This window comes from Orcinus orca, chromosome 19, assembly GCF_937001465.1.
Source record: "Orcinus orca chromosome 19, mOrcOrc1.1, whole genome shotgun sequence".
Taxonomy (NCBI): domain Eukaryota; kingdom Metazoa; phylum Chordata; class Mammalia; order Artiodactyla; family Delphinidae; genus Orcinus; species Orcinus orca.
The window spans coordinates 20,706,661-20,722,485 of NC_064577.1; the positions used below are offsets into that span (position 1 = coordinate 20,706,661).

The 15,825-nt window shown below is 48.7% G+C and overlaps 1 protein-coding gene across 1 annotated transcript; it reads left to right on the top strand.

The window, feature by feature from the left end:
• The first annotated feature begins 8,222 nt into the window (after positions 1-8,222).
• LOC117200288 (disintegrin and metalloproteinase domain-containing protein 29-like) lies at positions 8,223-11,055 on the top strand. The gene has a single exon (XM_033422631.2). The coding sequence runs from the start codon at positions 9,529-9,531 to the stop codon at positions 10,936-10,938; it is 1,410 nt and encodes a 469-aa protein (XP_033278522.1). The 5' UTR covers positions 8,223-9,528; the 3' UTR covers positions 10,939-11,055.
• Positions 11,056-15,825: the final 4,770 nt, after the last annotated feature.

Consider the following 15,825-nt stretch of genomic DNA (forward strand, 5'->3'; position numbering starts at 1 on the left):
AAAGATTCCTTGTAAACTGGCTCATCACCAAGTCCCCATTTGTATGGCATTAGCCAGGAAAATAGATTTGAAGTTTTGGGGCTCTCTAACAGTACCTGGGCGGAGTTGTGAAGAGTATTAGAATATGCTCAGGTCAAGGAGACGGGTCCAGAAGTTATGCCCTTTGAGAGTATGAACTGTAAGTAAGTTTATGCAAAGGTAGTAGTGTTTGTGTACAGCCAAGGCTGTAGTAGGAGCAGGTGGTCCTACTCCATAGGGGTCAAGGTGTAGACTGCAAGGAGGCCGGTGCTTCCTGGAGGCAACATTTATGTCCATTATTTTCTTTCTTTTTTAAACTTCTGCTCCCTGCAGTCATTCATTTATTTATTTATTTATTTTTTTGTCTTCGTTGCTGCGCACGGGCTTTCTCTAGTTGCGGTGAGCGGGGGCTACTCTTCGCTGTGGTGTGCAGGCTTCTCATTGCGGTGGCTTCTCTTGTTGCAGAGCACGGGCTCTAGGTGTGCGGGCTTCAGTACTTGTGGCTCGTGGGCTCTAGAGCGCAGCCTCATCCATTATTTTCTTTAAAGACTTTATTTTTTTTGAGAGCAGTTTTAGGTTTACAGCATAATGGGGGGGCAGTACAGAGCTATCCCATATACGTACTGACCCCCCACATGCACAACCTCCACCATCATCACTACCCTCAGATGGCACATTTGTTATAGCCGATAAACTGTCACGACACATGGCAATAGCTTACCTTAGGGTTCACTCTTGTACATTTCGCGTGACTTTAGAAATGTATGACATGTGTCCAGTATTAAGGAATGATAAGGAGTATTTCCCTGCCCTAAAAGTCCTCTGACTTCACCTGTTCATCCATCTTCCTCTTCCCGAACTCTACACAGTCACTGATCTTTTTACTGTCTCCATAGTTTTGTGTTTTCCAGAATCTCACAAAGTTAAAGGCATACAATATGAAGCCTTTTCGGATTGGCTTCTTTTCCTTAGTAGTATGCATGCCTCTTCCATGTCTTTTCATTCTTTTATTGCCAAGTAATATTCTATTGTTTGGATGCACCACAGTTTATTTATCTGTTCACTTACTGTAGGACATCTTGGTTGCTTCCAAGTTTTGTCAACCATGAATAAAGCTGATATAAACATTTGTGTGCAGGTTGTCACGTGGACCTATGTTTTCTATGTCTTTGGGTAAATACCAAGGTGTACGATTGCTTGGTCATATGGTAAGAGCATGTTTCCTTTCATAGAAACTGCTAAAACGTCTCCCAAAGTGGATGCACCGTCTTGCGTTACAACCAGCGGTGAATGAGTTCCTTTCCTTCTACAGCCTTGCCGGCATGTGGCAGGTAATTGCGATGTGTCATGACAGTTTATCAGCCCTGCCGGCATGTAGTGTGGTCCATGTTCCAGATTTTGGCTGTTTGAATAATTGTGTATAGTCATCACATCATGGTTTTACTTTGCATTTCCCTGATCACATGTGAAGCAGAGCTTCTTCTCATATGCTCATTTGCTATCTGTTTATCTCCATTAGTGAAGTTTCTATTCAGGTCTTTGGCCCATTTTTTTAAAATAAATTTTTAATTTTTTTTTATTTTTGGCTGCGTTGGGTCTTTGTTGCTGTGTGCGGGCTTTCTCTGGTTGCGGTGAGTGGGGCTACTCTTTGTTGCGGTGCGCAGGCATCTCACTGCAGTGGCTTCTCTCGTTGCAGAGCACAGGTTCTAGGTGTATGGGCTTCAGTAGTTGTGGCACACGAGCTCATTAGTTGTGGCACGAGAGCTCTAGAGCGCAGGCTTAGTAGTTGTGGCGCATGGGCTTAGTTGCTCCGTGGCACCAGGGCTCGAACCCGTGTCCCCTGCATTGGCAGGCGGGTTCTTAACCACTGCGCCACCCGGGAAGTCCCTTTGGTCCACTTTTTAATCAGGTTTTCTGTTTTCATATTGTTGAGTTTCAAGCGTTCTTTGTATAATTGGGTAACAGTACTTTACCAGATGAATCTGTTACAGATAATTTATCCTAGGCTGTGGCTTGTATTCTCATTGTCTTGACATTGTCTTCCACAGAGCAGAAGATTTTAAATTTATTAGAATCTAGCTTATCAAAGATGTATTTTATGGATCCTAAAAAGTCATCATTCATTCTACCCCAAATCATCTAGTTTTTCTCCTGTGTTATCTCATGGAGGTTTTAGAGTTTTGAATTTTACATTCAGCTCTGTGAACCATTTTACATTCAGCTCTGTGAACCATTTTCAGTAAAGTTCTGTGAAGACTATAAGGTCTTTGCCAAGATTCACTTTTTTGCATATGGATGTCCAGTTGTTCCATTTGCTAAAAATCCCCATTAATTTTCAGAATGGCACAGATAGGAGTAACGTCTTCCAGACTTTGCTTTAATCTTGGGAAAATGGGGGTGTACATTGTGTCAGAGAGCAAGGATCATACCAGGGTTGTGGTCTAAGCAGAGAGTGAGCCCAGACACATAATAGAAATCCCAATATCAAAAGAAGAAAAGCAGTAAAGGTTCTGTGTTCATCATTTGTGTTTTAAGAGGGAACGTCCACAGGCTTTACTGGGGCTCAGGATTTAGCATCCAGGATGAAGTCATCACCAATGGGAAGGTCTTGAGTTGGACAGGTATCATCCGGGATGTGGACTGGAGAACCTCCAAGTGAGTTCCTGTTGCAGTGGATGTGGGTCTCAGCATTTGCCATGGTTGTTTGAAGCAGCGTCTCTGGCAGAGTGGGCTTCCAATTATAATTTACTGAAAACAACTAGACCGTTACTAAGTAGATCAGCAATCATCAGGATGATGTGAGCTGTGCTTGACCAGTCTCTGGTATTGTTGTTGTTTGTGGACATATAGGGTCCTGTATCAAATGAGCCACCTGCCCTGTAGGAGGTTATGGTTAGTGCTTCCAGGAGAGTATGTGCCCTAGATCTGGTGTCCAACCCTTTTGGGGGAAGGATATGGGGGAAAGGATGTGTCATGATAGTTTAGGGAAGGATATGGGGGAAAGATAGTAAAATATATTAAAAAATAAATCAAGCCATGGGGAAAGGGAGAGAAACATTCAGGGGATTATGAGTCAGACTTGAATTTGGAAAGGAATTATTTGAGAAGAGCATTATGTTTCTAATATCAAACATCTGTCTAGGACCTATCAGGGACATGATGGTTCTATTGAATGATATTCCAAGACCCTACATTGTGTGTATTGAAAATAAAATGTGTAGTTTAGTTACTATTAGTAAAGTCTATAACTCCAAAGGAAATAAATACTGCCCTAGTAAGGCATTGTAGGTCTTAGCATACATGGAAATATGTGTCATTTTGATTTATGTTTTAGGTATCTTTGAGGCAAGAGATTCCCAGATACTTTTACACCAAAGGGGACAGTTTTTGGACAATGGCCCAATAGTTTATTATAAATGAGAAGATGGGGTTATTTGTTGTCCAGGGTATCTACTGCTAAGGCCACTGCACCTGCCCTGTCCCTGAGACTAGACCTCGTGCTCCTGAATCCAGAGAACTCCTTGGTGTCCTGATTACACCCTGCAGCCCAGCCCCTCCTGTCTCCCTGCAGGGAGGTTTGTGTCTGGACTCACACTGATCTCCCTTTATTGTGTCTCTTGCACAGTAATGCATGGTTCCTGTCCACGGCTCTCAGGCTGTCCGTTTGCAGATATAGCATGTTCCTGGCATTGTCTCTGGAGATCACAAATCAGTCCTTCACAGAGTCTGCATAGTTAGTGCTACCAGTACCAGTATTAATGGATGAGACCCACTCCAGCCCCTTCCCTGGAGCCTGGCACACCCAGCTCATCCAGTAGCTACTGAAAGTGACTCCAGAGGCTGCACAGGAGAGTCTCAGAGACCCCCCAGGCTACACCAAGCCTCCCTCAGACTCCACCAGCTGGACCTCTGCAAACACAGAGACGTCCTGGTCAGGAGACTGTCACACATCCACTGATTCCCTCACTCGTATCCCCTCACATCCTCAGTATCTCTTGTTCTCCATCAGTTACCTTGTAAAATAGCAACAAAGACAAAGCAGCTCGGCCCAGACTCCACGGTGAGGTGTCTGTATTCAGTCCTTGCACAGCTGATGCCGAGGCAGGGCCATAACAGTGAGGTGTGGGGGTCCTCCGAAGGACGACTTGGGCTCGAAGATGCCCCAGCTGGTCCTTCCTTGGACTGAAGGACACTTGGTGTCCCATCCAATCTTACTTCTCTCTCTGTCACTCAGGGTCAGAGCTGCATCAGGGCTGACATCACTCTCAGCATCACAAACATACTTTCCTAAAAACAAATTCCATGCAAATGGAATCCGTTTTCGATGACTGCTTTTCAGGTGACCTGAAATAACTGAAAAAATACCTTAGCATAGTTATTGATAATATGAACCTGCTTCTTTAGGCAAATATAAAATAACAACGGCAATGGTCAGTTTTATGTGTCAGCTGGCCTGGGCTCCGTCTCCAGTTATTCAGTCAATCCCTCATCCAGGTGTTACCCCGAAGGTATTTTGTAGATGTTGTTAAATTCTGTCATCATTTTACTCTAACCTAGAAATAGTATCCTAAATAACCTGGTTGGGCTTGGTTCAATCACAGCAGACCTGAAGAAGATGCAATTCCACAGTGGACAGCAGCTTCATCTACTACTCGAGATTTCCAGCCTGGCCTTCCTGACTGACGTCTGGCCCCAAGAAGGTTGTATGTCTCCAACCGGCCGCACAGCCTCCATCCTCCAGAGCTCCCAGCACAGCGGAGTGTCCATCAGGCTCTGCTGGAAGCCACAGGTCAGGGTGGTGACCCCGCAAGAGTTTGATCAGGACGAGTTCAAACTCCACATCCCGTTGTGTCTAAACAAACATCACTCCCTTGAGTACTCGTGTCCACTTAGCTTCCCCAGCGAGTGCACATGCAAAGGACAGCAGGCACGTCCTGGTCCACAGCAAGTCTGAAAGTCCCATCACACCTTCCCAGGTGCCTGTAGGAGCCACAGCCTGGGCCACACCTAAGCTCCAGGTAAAGGGTGTGCCCCTGGGGTTTAGACCACAGAAAGGTCACGACCCCTTTTCAGAGAGTGGAAGGAGAAAGGGTTTGGGGACAAAAAGATGAAGGAGAAAGAAAACTGATTCACAGAAGAAGAGACAGCCTGATGAGTGTTCACTGTTCAGCGTTGAGTCTGGTGAGAGGAAGGTTAGATTGAAAATCCATCAGCTTCTCTCAGGGACTCGCCCAGCCTTAGGCTCCGTCTGGCTGGGACCAGGACAGCAAAGACTGTCCTTGTCTAGGATTTCTGTTGAGGTCTGTTCTCCCAGTCTGATAGGAAAGCAGCAACCAGGCCTCACACATCCCTCCTCCCACACATCCTCAGGCCTCCCCACATCCCTCGTCCCACACATCCTCAGGCCTCCCCACATCCCTGCTTCTGGTGGCCGTGAACAGTCATTACTGGCTCCGTAGGTGGGACTCTGCATTGGCGCACGCGAGACTGTGTGCTCGTGTTAGAGCAGAAGCTTCTAATCAGAGATCTATGGTTGGCAAACAATTACAAACGTACAGAGGGTCTACGAGAGATGGTGAGACGCAGAGGGAACCACAGGCTCTGGCAGGAAACCTCCGCCTTCATCCGCACCTGCTCGTGTGGCTGGTCTCTGTGCTCAGTGGGTCCTGAGCACCCCTGGGGGCCTCAGCCCTGCCTCATGGTCCTCAGTGAAACCTGCAGCCCAGACCCTCCTGTCTCCCTGCAGGGAAGTTTCTGTCTGGGCTCACCCTGACCTCCCCTCCCTGTGTCCCTCGAACAGTCTGCAGCCATGCCCTCGGTGGTTATAGAGCTCAGCTGCAGGGAGAACTGGTTCCTGGGTGTGTCTCTGGAGATGGGGAGTTAACTCCTAGGGGCTGGGGCTGGGGCTGTGTCATCTTTCTAGCATATTCCTGATGACCAGTGCAACCCCTACCCCAAGGGCTGATGGATCCCAGCTCCAGCAATAACCACTGGTTGGGATGAGGAATCCAGAGACAGCACAGGTGAGGGAGAGGGTGTGCAAGGTGCGGTCCTGGGCCCAACTCCTGTACCTGCACCTGGGACAGGACACCTGGCAACAAGGAGAATCAGTCGCTGTCAGTCACCTGTGGCCACAGCCATCCCCACAGCCCTGTGTCTGACACCTGCGACCCTTGTCAGGTGACACCTGACACCTGGGGAGGTGTCACCAGGCAGAGGAGAAGAACCCACAGCCTCCTCTTCTTCCGGACCACAGCTCTGCCTTCCCCAGGGACCTCAGCCCTGTCTGCGGAGGGAGCTGTGAGCTCCTGCAGCCCACGGGTAGACTTTACCCTTGAGCTTGACGAGGAATTTTCATATTGGAAGCCTTGTCCTTAGAAGTGGGGAGAGACTGAAGAACTCCTTTTCTGCTATTTCTTATTATTGCTAACCAACATATAATCATTCTCCCCACTTTCTAAGGACTCAGATTGTTTTCTATCCATAACGGCCCTGTTCTCCTTTCTTTTCAGTTAGTTTTTGCAGATGTTAAGTGGAAGAAATAGTCCTACTCTATCTTCTGCTGTTTGAGAGCTGACACCTTAAAGTTCACTCCTCTCTTCTTCCTCTGCCCACTGCTGGGAAATTTGGTGAGAAGCACAGCTTCTCCCTCCTTCCATGCAGGTGGGAGATCAAAACCACGTGAGCCCCACCTGTGAGCACAACACTTAACCCTCCCACACCCGGGAACCACATTAAAAACCCTAATCCGTCTCCATTGCTGGTGCTCTCAAACCATTTCTGATGTTCTTGAGAGGTCTGCCCTGCTCTCAACAGACACCTCAATAATGGAGGTGATAAATTTTTCAAATTCCTTTCCTGTGTGCCTGTGGCATCATCAGACTGAGCTTCTATATGGAGCTTTGGGGGGGGATGGGTGTCACCATGCATCGCCTTGATGTCCACTGTTAATGCTGTTGGTGCTGTGAGCGTGGTGTCAAGTCAATAACCACCACCACCAGGGCCTGCCTCCTCTCGCTTTGGGTGTGTGATGCCGGTGTCGCCTGATGCCCGTCATGCACTTTAAGGTGCTGCTCGCTGGCTAGTTGTGCTCTGAGCTGTGCCGTGTAGTGCTGCGTTGTTGACTGCAGCAGAGCCTCTTGTATGGATTTAGCCAACTTACTTCAGAAGTTTTGAGAATTAACTGGTATTTATGGACAGGAGTAAACAGTCGTAAGGGACTCTGCCTTCTGTGCATGGGAGTGTTTTCCTCCTATGGCAGCACATCTTCCTAATTCAGAGGTTTTAGAGTTAAGCATAGAATCACGAGGCAGAGATGGGCTGGGGGAAACTGCTCTAAGGAGAGGAAGCCCCAGACCCCGGCAGGGAGCAGCCCTGAACCTCCATCTGCGCCTGCTCCTGCGATCAGCCTTGCGTTGGCAGCACTGACCTCCCTCTGAGGCCCTGAGATCTCCTGGGAGACCCTGACTGTTACCCACAGCCCCCCACACCTGCCCCTGCAAGGAGGCTTGTGTCTGGCTCACCACGCACTCGGACTGCAGTGTCTCGGGCACAGCTGTACCTGCCTGCACTCCTGGCCTTGTAGCTGCACAGCTGTGAGAACACTTGCTTCTTGGTTGTGTCCCTGGAGATGCTGACTCAGGACTGGAGGTCATGCTGTCCTGAGTGTACCCCTGAGCCCAGGCCACAGCAGCCGCTCCAGCCCCTTCCCTGGGTGAATGTGGATCCTCCACAGGGGATATTCTGAAATTGGGAACATGTGGACGACACAGGTGAGGCCGAGCCTCTCCATGGAGACCACCTCTCCGTCATGCCTTTGTACAATGTGGTTCTCAGCCTGGGTACCTGGGAAGAGAGAAAAATCCTGAGTCACACGGGCACATGGCCTCATCCCATCATCCCATTTCTGAAGGAAAAGTCTGATTCTCTTCAAGTGGTTTAAGATATGTAGTTAAGTCAGACTTCTCATCATGATGTGTAGGCAGACAGAAGGGCTTGTGGCCTCCGGATTCTGAGGGGGGAATTAGTGCAAGTCTTTAGTACTGTACCTATGAAACTGGGCCTTAAGAAAGCATTCCATGCTGAAGAAAGTACTTTAATGGAAGACATAGTATGAAAAAACAAGTTAGAGTCCATTGTCAGCTAACAGGCACCAAAGGAGATTGTGAGATATAATTTTACAGTAAAATGAAAACAGGCCCAGATAGAAGATGGGAGAAGAAGAAAGAAATGAGAAGCAAAAAGCTAAAAGCCATATGTGTAAGCATAATTAAATGGTGAATAGAGGGAAAAGAGTACATCATCTTGTACAGGGTATAAATTAATTAAAGAGTAGAATTAACATTCAGAAGGTCAGTGGGAATTCGTTTGAGAGAGCAGAGCTGGGAGCACGTAGGGTGAAGCCCTGGGGCTGCACAGGGGGTAAGGGAAACATCATTAGATTTCTATGCGTCAATTATCCTCATCCTGTGCTCTGTGAAAACCCTAATGTGGAAGTGAACGAGCGTCTAACTCTCGCCCTCTCAGAGGGGAAAATTAGCCGGTGTGTTAGATCCATCAGGGATGAGCAGGCCCAGTTGGGATGGGGAGGAATACAGAACAGCAGGCAGAAGGCAAGGAGTAAATGTCCTCCCTTGGAAGTTCATCCCCAATCACATCCGGTTTAAACGGCAGGGAAATATTCGTAGTCTGGAGGACAATGAAATTTTTCTTCTGATCATGACCTGATAACTAGATTTTTTTCCTCCCCTCAAAACAAGTACAAAATTTCACAAGAGTGAAATATTTGTTCTCTCACATTGGGAACCAACAGAGAGAAGGGATCAGCACATGTGCAGGAGGAACCTACCGCCGTCCAGGAAAGAACCACAGAGAAGGACTAGAGGGCGCACCCCTGGGGCTCTCGTGGTCAGGAGCAGGGGCTCTCCTCACCCGCTGGGGCAAGGAAAATAAAATCTGATAAATAAGGGAGCCCCAGATGGTGGCCTCTGAAGGGTTTTACAGAGCATTGAGGAACGATGCTGACCCCGTAAGCCCTCAGTTCCACGGTAGCACTCATGGACATAGTCCTCCGCTCTCCCACCTCAGCCCTGGCTGAGTTCATATCCAGACCTATCCACTGCCACGCCCTGGGACTGTTACCTAATCCCATTAGGAGACCCACCCAGTGACCTCTTTTGCTCTATCCCTGTCTCCTTTTTAGGAAGTGGCCACAGCAGATGGTGTCGACCTGGCTTCTCTGGGATCCTGCTTTTAACTCACTGGCAGGTGTCCCTGAGCAGAGCCCCAAGGCTGGCAGAGGGCCAGGTCACTCTGGGGGCAGCCGTCTTGCTGCTTGGACTCTGGGCAGTACTGGCTCCAGTCCAGTGCTCTCAAGGCCGTCCCTCGTGGCGCTACCTCTCTTCGGAGTTGGTGATACCCAGGAAGGAGTTGCACCGAGGCAAGGGTGTTCAGACGCCAGGCTGGCTCTCCTACAGCCTGCGTTTTGGGGGCCAGAGGCACGTTATCCACATGCGGCGCAAGAAATTATTTTGGCCCGGACACCTGCTGCTGATGACTCTGGATGACCAAGGAGCCTTGCAGATGGACTACCCCTTCGTCCCTTCAGATTGTCACTACCTCGGCCACCTGGAGGAGATTCCTTTTTCCATGGTCACCGTGGACACGTGCTATGGGGGTCTTGAAGGTATTATGAAGTTGGATGACCTTGCGTATGAAATCAAACCCCTCAAGGATTCGGAAAGGTTTGAACATGTGGTTTCTCAGATAGTGGCAGATGCCAGTGCAACAGGACCTGCATATGGACCGGGACACAAGGAGGATAGACACCCACTGTTCCCTGAAGCAGATGTCAGTGTAGCCCCCAGGAGTGGTGCTAGTGTGTTTGCAGCACATAAGGGAATTATGAAAGGATTTGTTCAATATTCTAATTCAATGTATCGTGTATACAACAGTGTGTCTAAGTGTGTGGAAACCCTGGTACATATGTGTAGTATAGTGGACTCCTTTCAACAAGGTCTTGCTGTCAGGTTCTATCTAGTCGCAGTGGCACTATTTAATGAAAGAGATCCAACTGTCATGAATGACTGTAGAGCACCAGGTGGTGCATATGCTCGTTATCACGCAAAGAATTTCAGACGAGTCATAGAAAGCGCTTCATCCTTGATGGTAATCCGTGATGGACCACGGCCAGGCCAGTTTGAGCCAGAGACCTATCCCGTGTGTAACACCAGTCGTAGCCTGCTCTTCGTTGGTTATCTAGGCAGACATTACTTAATATTAGCTATTGTGTCAACCCAACTCATTGGGAGAAGTTTTGGTCTGTGGTATGACGGTGATAACTGCTATTGCATGCGAAGGACCACCTGCCTTATGGCAAAATACCCAGGCTTGACAGATGCCTTCAGTGACTGCTCCATCGGGCACTGGTGGAACATAGTAGCGATATGGGGCAGTTGTATATTTAACACGACGGTGAGCTATTTTAATGAAAGCCTGATAAAGACGCGTTGTGGAAACTACATAGTAGAGGATTGGGAGCAGTGTGACTGTGGCCCCTTCAAGCAGTGTTATAGCAACAAATGCTGCGAGTATGACTGTATGTTGGCGGAAGGGGCTACTTGTAATGAAGGACTATGCTGTACAGACTGTATCTACTCTGAACCTGGGACACTTGGCAGACCAATCCAAAATACATGTGATCTTCCAGAGTACTGTTTTGGAACAACCAGTCAATGCCCGGAAGACTTTTATATGCAGGATGGAACGCCCTGTACCGAAGAAGGCTACTGCTATCATGGAAACTGCACTGACCGCACCATGCACTGCAGAGAAATCTTTGGAAGACACGCTGCTAACGCTCATGATGTCTGCTATACAATAAATCGAAAAGCCAATCGATTTGGACACTACAAGAAATGATAGGGTGTTGAACCATGCTGCTTGTGGAGAAGCAGACATAAAATGTGGAAGGCTGCAGTGTAGCAGTGTCACTCATGTTCCCCGGTTGCAGGAACATCTTTCATTCCATCAGCCAGAGATCTCAGGGGTCTGGTGTTGGGGAGTAGGCCGTCACTATTCCCCAGAAACAACTGATGTTGGTCATGTGAGAAGTGGTACCCCCTGTGCTCCTGAGAGGTTCTGTCTCAATAGCACCTGCAGTGCTCGTATAGATGCAATAACTTATGACTGTCCCCCTAAGAAATGCAATCATAGGGGAATTTGCAACAATAGAAGGAATTGCCATTGCCGCGGAGGCTGGGCGCCTCCACTGTGCTTAAAGAGAGGCCCTGGCGGGAGCACGGACAGCGGGCCCAGTTCAAGGAGAATTCGCTCAGCAGAAACAAGCCAAGCCTCGATCCTGTATTTGAAACTGGTCTTTGGTCGCATTTATGCCTTCATAGCTGCACTCCTCTTTGGTGTGGCCACCCGTGTTAAAAATGTCAAGGCCTCAAGAGTTAAGGAAGTGTAGTAGGTGATAAATAAATTATAAACCAGCCTCCCGACCCCTGTACAACCACTGGTAATGTAGAAGTAATATCAGTATATATGATGAAATCAGTAATAAGATGGCAAGGATGAATATCACGTTCTTGAAGTCTGCAGGAGAGGACGGCGGGTTTCCGTACGTACATCAGGGGCGGTCGAGAGGCATCGATGTTCTCACATCAGGTCTCTTTGATAGGTCGCTGATCAGCGCTCCGAAATAAATCTTGAAAAACCACTTGTTGGCGCCCTGTAATCTTTTGTAAACTCTAAGAGAGCAAATTGAGCCTGAGACTTTGGCCCGGAGAGAGACCTGAGTCAGCAGCTGGGTCTTGACCTGAGTTCACTGGTCCCAGTAATAACAAAAATTTTCATGGGCTGCTTTCGGGCCAGCTTCATGACATTTCTCCAAATCAGTGCTCTTGAACCCTGGGGTTTTCCGCTTCCTCTATTTACTCTCTTCTCTAAACCCAAAGTGGGTTCAGGGTAATAGAGGGCCCCTCCCAACCAGCACTGTCTGTCTCCTTCTGGGGTGGCTGTGGTCTGTGGGGTGAGAGTGATGTGGGCTCCATTCCCACCAAGCATAAACTAGGACACTCTGGAGAGCATATTTCCCAAGGTGGGACACGGAGATCAGGAGGCTGAATGTAGCATTCACTGAAATTCCAGCAGAAAGTTAGGTAGAAATGCCTATCAGTTACTCTGGCATTCAGAGGGAGTCCTGTGAATGTTAATCCTTCCCTTCCTTCTTGCACCTACATTTCAGTGCACTTTCAGTGACTGTATGCTGAGGAATTCCTGATGAATAACAGACACTAGTCTTTTTTATTTTATTTTTTATTTAACATTTTTGTTGGGGTATAATTGCTTCACAATGTTGTGTTAGTTTCTGCTGTATAACGAAGTGAATCAGCTGTACGTATACATATATCCCCATATCCCCTCCTCCCTCTTGCATCTCCCTCCCACCCTCCCTATCCCACCCTTCTAGGTGGTCACAAAGCACCGAGCTGATCTCCCTGTGCTGTGCGGCTGCTTCCCACTAGCTATCTATTTTACATTTGGTAGTATGTATATATGTATATAAGTCCATGCCACTCTCTCACTTCATCCCAGCTTACCCTTCCCCCTCCCCGTGTCCTCAAGTCCATTCTCTACATCCGCATCTTTATTCCTGTCCTGCCCCTAGGTTCTTCAGAATGGTTTTTTTTTTAGATTCCATATATGTGTGTTAGCATATGGTATTTGTTTTTCTCTTTCTGACTTACTTCACTCTGTATGACAGACTTTAGGTCCATCCACCTGACTACAAATAACTCTGTGGCCTTGCTGTCCTCTCTTAGGGACTGTGGCATCGTCTCCGTAGAAGGAGGTGGGTCAGCTTGAAGCCCGGTTCCCTCTTCCGCACGTTTCTTCTTTCTCTCCCAGCGATGGTGCCGGCCGAGCTGTGCCAGAGCAACCAAGGCAAAAGGGTCGTGCACAGAATGACTGAGAACTCTGACCAGGTGCCGTGGGCTCCTCAGAGGCAGTGACCCAGGACTGAGGCCCCAGAGCCTCCTTCTGAGTGTTGTGGCCCCGGTGCCCCTCTCACGGGAGTTGCTGTCAGGCTTGATGGTTGAAGCAGCCATGGTATCGATACCTCACTGGTAGAAACTATTCCTTTTCTTCCTTGGGAGAAGCAGGTCTCCTTCTACTTTGTTGGGGAGACCACCTTTTTAATAAAGAATAATGATAAGCTGTAAGTACATATTAAGGATTAGGTTATATACAAGTAAAAGATAATCATAAAGATCAAGAAACAGAACCTGATGAGTGGACACCCAGGAGTGCCCTTCCCTCGTCCCAGCCTCCCCCCCGCCGTGAGGTAGCTGTTCTCCGATGTTGTGTCAGTGACTTGTCCTCATAGCTTACGCCCAAGCACGCATCCCTAAACAATGCAGCCCAGCTTTGCCTAGTTCCAAAGTCCGTAAGTGGGTGGACCGTGCTCGCTGCTTTATTGCTGTTCATGGCTCAGCATTGTGTCCATGAGATTCTTTCATCTTGGGAATATAGTTTTTTTAAAAATAACTTTTATAGTTTTACTACCTTTAAACACAATGTACTCCATTGCTGTGGAATATTCCTTCCTAGGAGCGTGCATGGTTTATTTCTGCATCCGCCTGTGATGGCCTTCAGGTTCTCTCAGGTTTGGCTCCTGTGGCTGCAGAGTCCATGTCTGTGTGTCCTGGTGCAGAGCTGGGGGGTTTGTGTTCAGCTGGGAGGAACACTGTGGGTCTCTGTGCACGGAGTGCGCTCTCTGAGGCCAGATTGTTTCAGAAGTGGTTGCACCGCCCGCTGCGCACCAGGCTTTCCATTGCTCCACGTCCTGCTGATATTTGATCCTGTGTCTTCATGTCTGCCATTCCGGTAGGTGTGTGCACAGTCGTTTTCTTATGGTTTTAATCCCTCGGTTGTTAGTGAAGTTGTGCATCTTGTCGCATTCATGGACTATTTCCTGTTGTTTTTTAAAATGTTTTAAAAATTGTGGTCAGATACACGTAACATAAAATTTACTGTCTTAACCATTTTTAAGTGCACATTTCAGGGTCATGAAGTAATTCGCACTGTTGTGCAACCCTGACCGCCATCCTCCTCCAGAACTTTCTCATCTTGCAAAACTGAAACAGTCCCCGTTAAACACTCACTCCCCATGGTCCCTCCCTCAGCCCCTGGCACCCACCACCCTACTTTCTGTCTCTATGTTTCCGACTGCTCTAGGGCCCTTGTATGAGTGGATCAAGCACTGTTTGTTTTTTTGTGTCTAGCTTACATCACTGAGCATAATGCCCTCAAGGTTCATCCCTGCTGCAGCCTGTGTCAGAATTGCCTTCCTTTTTAGGCTGAATAACGTTCCCTTTTATGGATGGACCATGTTTTGCTTCTCCATTCGTCCGTTAATGGACACATGTAATATCTACGTTCATTTCTCATGTTTTATAATATTTGTGGAGTAACGTCGGAAAGTCCTATGAACCAAAAGTCATTTGCCATTAACTTTTTTCTTAAACTTTTTATTGTGAAAAACATCAAAGCTAAGAAAAAGGGAAGAATACATGTCAGCCTCACTTGTGTTCAGGAATGAATGCTTTACGAATTCACTTTATTCCCTGTGTGTGCTATGCATGTGCATGTGCCTGTTTGCATACATGTGCATAGGTACGTGCACTTGCACACGTTAGTGTGTGCATGGGCATTTGCGTGCATGTGTGTTCATATGCTAGCGTGTGAATATATTTGTGCTGTGCACCTGCATATGTGTGTGCTGTGCTTGCCTGTGCGCACACTGTGTGTTTGCTGGAACCACTTGCAGGTTGGTTGCAGCCTGAATTGTGCCCCAGATATGTCCGCACGCACCTGCTCTAACAATCCTGCGTAGCCACGCAAAGGTCACAGATCTCAGGGATTTAAATGGATGGAGCAGGATGTCCTGACACAGAGTCTGTCTTCCAATGACTGTCACTGTCTCAGTAACATCCTTCACACCTTCTTTAAGCCCCATTCAGGGTCCAGTTTAGACCCCCATCACATTCAGTCACCTGCCCCAGGTCCCCTCAAGCTACAATGTCACAATGGGAGAGCCCGACCAGGGCCTGGGGTGCCCCTTCTGTTGGCCTGGCCTCCAGGCCCTGCACTTGGCTCCTGTGTTCCCGTCTCTCAGCCAGGCCCCGACTTGGTTGGGGCCACCACCTCTTTCCTCACAGGGTCCCATCGCCCAGTCAAGGGGGTTCATTCTCCCCAACTCAGCATCAGGAGGGGGGTGACCGCCCTCACTGGGTCTCCTTCATGTGAGACCCTGTGCTTTTGAAAGAGCAGGCGCCCTGCCCTCGGGGGTGGGGGCTGGGGGGGTGACATGCGGCCCACGATGGGGCAGGCGGGTCCCCGGGTGGGGCGAGCTAGTATGCAAGGAGTTCCGCGGTGGGTTCTTCTCTCCAATGGCTTCTGTGCCTCTACCGCTCCCCGTGCCTCACCTCGAAGACAGCGCAGTGCCTGGGATGGGAGCCATGGGAGCCGTCAGCCACCGCCCCCTCTACACACACACACACACACGTACACGCACACACACACGCACACGCTGCAGGGAAGCAGGACCTGAGTGCAGGGCTCTCAGCGGCCCTGAGCGCCCCGCCCGGCATCGGCCAGCGGAATGGACAGACCGGATCTCCCAGCCCGGACCATGCAGGACTGTCCTGCCCGGGCTTCCAGTGCGGCCGCCTCCTTCTGGAAGCCTGGGAGGCTGGAATCAGGCCCCTTCTTGTCTGTCCTGGCAGCAGACTGGGCTGCACT

What these genes read in the sequence shown, in the direction of transcription:
- LOC117200288 (XM_033422631.2), top strand. Translation starts at nt 9,529, where the DNA reads ATGCGGCGCAAGAAATTATTTTGGCCCGGACACCTGCTGCTGATGACT.